Raw genomic sequence first — 4,281 nt, forward strand, 5'->3', positions numbered from 1 at the left:
ACATGCCTATCTCCAATTTTGTCGTGGTTTTTTTTCATAAAAGTCTTCATGTTCACCCTCTTCCTTCTCGTATTTGTGGTCCGGGTGTACTTCTTGAAGGCTGAGGTAGAAAGGCACGCTCCCTGAGCTTGCAGCTTCCTGGGGAATGCACCTTCTGGATGATGTGACCCTGTTGATTCTTGTACGTCTTCTCGTGCATGCTTGTGTTGGATATGCGCTAACGATGCTTGGGTTGAAGGTTTAGAATTACCCATCAAAATACTGAGGAAATCTTGCAAATGAAGCGAGATCTGAAGAAAGGAAGCAAAGAGAGAGGGACAATGCCAAGTATTGTATCTCTCAAAGACTTCTATGTTCCCCTTGCAGAGGACTACTAATCACTAGATATCACATACTCATACGTAGCAAGCATATGTGTGGAAAAAAGGAGCTCTCTACAGCAGCCAACCCAACCTCCGGCGACGTACGTGAATCGAAATTCTGTCGAACGGCAACATGCTGCTCCACAATCTGTCTCCAAAACGTTCGTCTCCCTTCTTCTCCCTTGCTCATGCTTGGATCACATGCTCCATCCTCCTTTTCTTACTCTCGCACCTGCACATCCAAGGTTTATCGCTCGATGGGCACCTCCTTCTCAACCTCACCGTCGACTGGGCAACACCTTTCGAGGCGACGGAACCTCCGCCCATCACATTCTGGAAGAGCTGGAAAGAGAGCGACGACAACCCCTGCACGTGGGTGGGAGTCCATTGCAACGCTGCTGTTCAAGTTGACGCGCTTGATTTTAGTGGCTGGGGACTCTCCTCAGTGGATATGCAACTGCTCGGCTCTCTCCAAAGCCTGGAGGAGTTGGATCTTTCGCACAACGTGCTTACAGGCTCCATTCCATCGTTTATCAACAGACTCCCGAGGCTGCGCTACCTCTTTCTGCAGCAGAATCGCCTAACTGGCTCCATCCCGAGCCTGCATAACTTGACTAGCCTGGAGTTCCTCTCTCTTTCCGGCAATCAACTGACTGGCACCATTCCTCAGCTGGAGAACTTGACCAGCCTCGTGAGCCTAGACCTTTCGCATAATAGTCTTACCGGCCAAATTCCCAGTTTGCAAGGTCTGACCAATCTTACGTTTCTGGAACTCAGCAGCAACCGGCTTACACGGTTTACGGATTCAGAATTCCCGAGTTTGCAGAGTCTGGACCAGATGCTCATAGGAAACAATCAACTGGAGCAATGGATACCGTCTGGATTTGTGCGCCTACCCAAACTGCAAGTTCTGGACCTGTCATTCAACCAGCTTCAGGGCGGCATTCGTGAGGAGCTACTGCAACATGGACCATCCAGCTTGAACCTATCACATAATTTCCTCATCGGCAACATACCCAAAGTTGAAATAGGTCCAAGTTTAACTAGCATAGACCTGAGCCACAACCAGCTGGATGGACCTCTTCCTATCAGTCTTGAAGGTAAGTCTATTGTGAATCTATGTCTTCAAAACAACAAACTCTCTGGTAATATCGAGGATTTCTTGCTCCACGCCTTCTCCATAGTGACAGGGGCCCTTCGATTAGGAGGCAATAACTTTACTGGAGACATTGCTAGAATACTCGAAAGTGGCGTTCCAGGTACTGGTGTCGTAATAGACCTTAGCGACAACCATCTATGGATGAGAAGTTCATCGGAACACCCTCAGCCTTTACAGCAAATTCTCGAGACTCTTGATCAAGCCCGTGAGTTTCTGCTGGGGGGCAACAATCTGACGGGCATTACTCTTCCTCCCAGCCTGAACAGTACAGTTCTGCGTCAACTGGAAGTCTTGAATCTGAGCGATAGCAATCTGGAGGGCGAAATATCACCTGAGGTTTTCACAGCCACTGTCCTGCCTTCCTTGAGGGTCTTAGATCTGTCCAACAACCATTTGAGTGGGCGAGTTCCTGCTACCGTCATTCATATGCCCAACTTGACCTATCTCAATGTCTCCAGCAACTATCTCTTCGGCCCAGTTCCGGCTGGTCTACCTGCCACTTTAATGAATTCCAGTTTCTTTTCTTCTAACGAGGGACTTTGTAGTAGCAATTGGACTGATTGTCTTACGGCTACGTACAATACACCATTTTGTCAATTTACTGAAACGCTCCCACCTTGTCCTTGTGGATATAATGGTGATGCGCCGTGTTATCCGATGCCGACGTTAGTCCGCCTAAAGCTGTGGCAGCTCTTGGCAATAGTATTTGCGTCTCTCTTGATATCCATGTGTAGCTGTTCGTTCCTTGGGTGGCAATGGAGAGTGTACTCCAGAAAACATCAGCAAGACAAAGACTTGATAGCAACGTTGGTGAACAGGGAAACTGCCACGTTGATGCCTCTTCGAGAGCTCCAAAAAGCCACAGATAACTTTGCAGAGAGATCCCAAATAGGAGTGGGAGGTTTTGGAACGGTCTACACAGGGAGGCTCAACGATGGAACCATAGTGGCCATCAAAAGGAGTAAGCGGGAAGGAACGGAGAAGGACAAACAACAGTTCCTCAACGAAGTAAGGATACTTTCACAATTGAATCATCGGAACCTGGTCAAGCTCTTAGGTTGCTGTTTGGAAAATAAAATTGCTCTGCTTGTTTTTGAATTCGTTCCTAATGGAACACTTTTGGAGCATCTTCAAGGGGAGCGGAAGGGGAGAATCGGATTGAGCTGGAAGCAACGCCTTCACATTGCTGTTCAAACAGCAGATGCGTTGGCCTATCTTCATTCAGCAGCTAATCCTCCTATCTACCACAGGGACGTCAAATCTGCAAACATCCTCTTGGACGAGCATCTAAATGCTAAAGTAGCAGATTTTGGGATCTCCAAGCTGGCTCCTCTAGGTGCTACTCACGTATCAACTCTTGCTATCCAAGGCACCGTGGGCTATATAGATCCTGACTACTATACGAGCGGCCAGATCACTGTCAAAAGCGATGTGTACAGCTTCGGCGTTGTGCTCTTGGAGCTCATTTCTGCCCAATCTCCAATAGACTTTAGCAGAGGCTTCGAGGACGCGAGCCTGGTGAACCTGGCAGTCCCTCTCTTGAGAAGGGGGGATGTGCAAAGTGTCCTTGATCCATTTCTTGGCGAGACGTTCAGTTTTGAAGCGGGCAAGGACTCAATTGTGGGCATGGGAACGTTGGCGGTAAAATGCTTAGAGATGAGATCAAAGAACAGACCCACTATGAAGGAAGTGCGGCAAGAGTTACAAAAACTCTTAGACAATCTCCAAGCAGATGCTGTGGAATGCATCCAAGTTGACATACCAGAAGGGGAAGAATACAGATCAGGGGATTGCATTGCTTTGCTTTCGGACTGTTCTTCTAGTATTGCAAGCATAGTAACACCAAACTCTGGGAGTCGCATTCAGATGGCGGAACTTTCTGTTGTTGCGAGTCGTGAGGTGGTACCCTCTGTTGTTGGAGGCTTAAATTGCACTCCATCATTCAAATTATCTCGAAGTACCTAAAACTCCCAAGCTCCTCTGAAGCATCTTCCTGTCCAATGTCAACATCGATACATTAGGATGGTTAAAATGCGCTTACCCGCAAGAAGCCATAACTCAAAATCGGGTTTTGTATACAGGTTATCTTTTTGTTGGAATAAACATGCTTCATGTGTGTGTTGTTTTTGTTTAGTTTTGTGTTTTTTTTTGGGGGGGGAGGGGCGCACATTCACACTTGATCTATAGTCGTTGTGAGGGGTGCGCCTACATTTGTAACGACGATTAGTTTCAAGGATCACCTACATGAATGAATCACGTACTACAAGCACGGTGTATCTCCTTTCCGTTTCCGATTCGTGTGCTCTTCTATCTTTTCCTTCATTGAGCTGTTTGATCGCCCTTTTTTAAGTCTCTCGAAACCATGTTCCTCGAACAGTACTCTCTCTCCTCACACCCACCTTCAGACAACGTCAATGAAGCCCATCTACAGCGACCTAGAGAAACAAGAAGCTCTGTAGACTGTCAATAAGAAACTTGAGTCTCGCAAGAGTTTTTGCCAACTCAATAGAAACTCGTGTTTGTTCTTTGTCAATGAAGCGAAAATGAGTGATGCGCTTCAAGCAACAAGCTAGGTGACGTAGATATAGAGGCCTCATTAAATGCTCACAGACATCGCAAAATCTCTCGAGCCAACATGTCTATAAGCACTGAGCAATGACATATTCTAAGTAGCATCAATGGGCTACAATAAAAAACGAATTCTAGCGATGTGTGTAGCAACAAACTCACATGAAATCCCATGAACACAGCAGCGAGCAA

General features: G+C 46.9%; 1 protein-coding gene across 1 annotated transcript; it reads left to right on the forward strand.

Moving 5' to 3' along the window:
- The first annotated feature begins 813 nt into the window (after positions 1-813).
- LOC147902907 (uncharacterized) lies at positions 814-3,625 on the forward strand. Its single transcript, XM_087373962.1, has one exon. The coding sequence runs from the start codon at positions 814-816 to the stop codon at positions 3,484-3,486; it is 2,673 nt and encodes an 890-aa protein (XP_087230088.1). The 3' UTR covers positions 3,487-3,625.
- The last annotated feature ends 656 nt before the right edge of the window (positions 3,626-4,281 follow it).

This window comes from Dipteris shenzhenensis, chromosome 4 (assembly GCF_047967505.1).
Source record: "Dipteris shenzhenensis isolate YYH24624 ecotype China chromosome 4, Dip_SZ_1.0, whole genome shotgun sequence".
NCBI classification, from domain to species: domain Eukaryota; kingdom Viridiplantae; phylum Streptophyta; class Polypodiopsida; order Gleicheniales; family Dipteridaceae; genus Dipteris; species Dipteris shenzhenensis.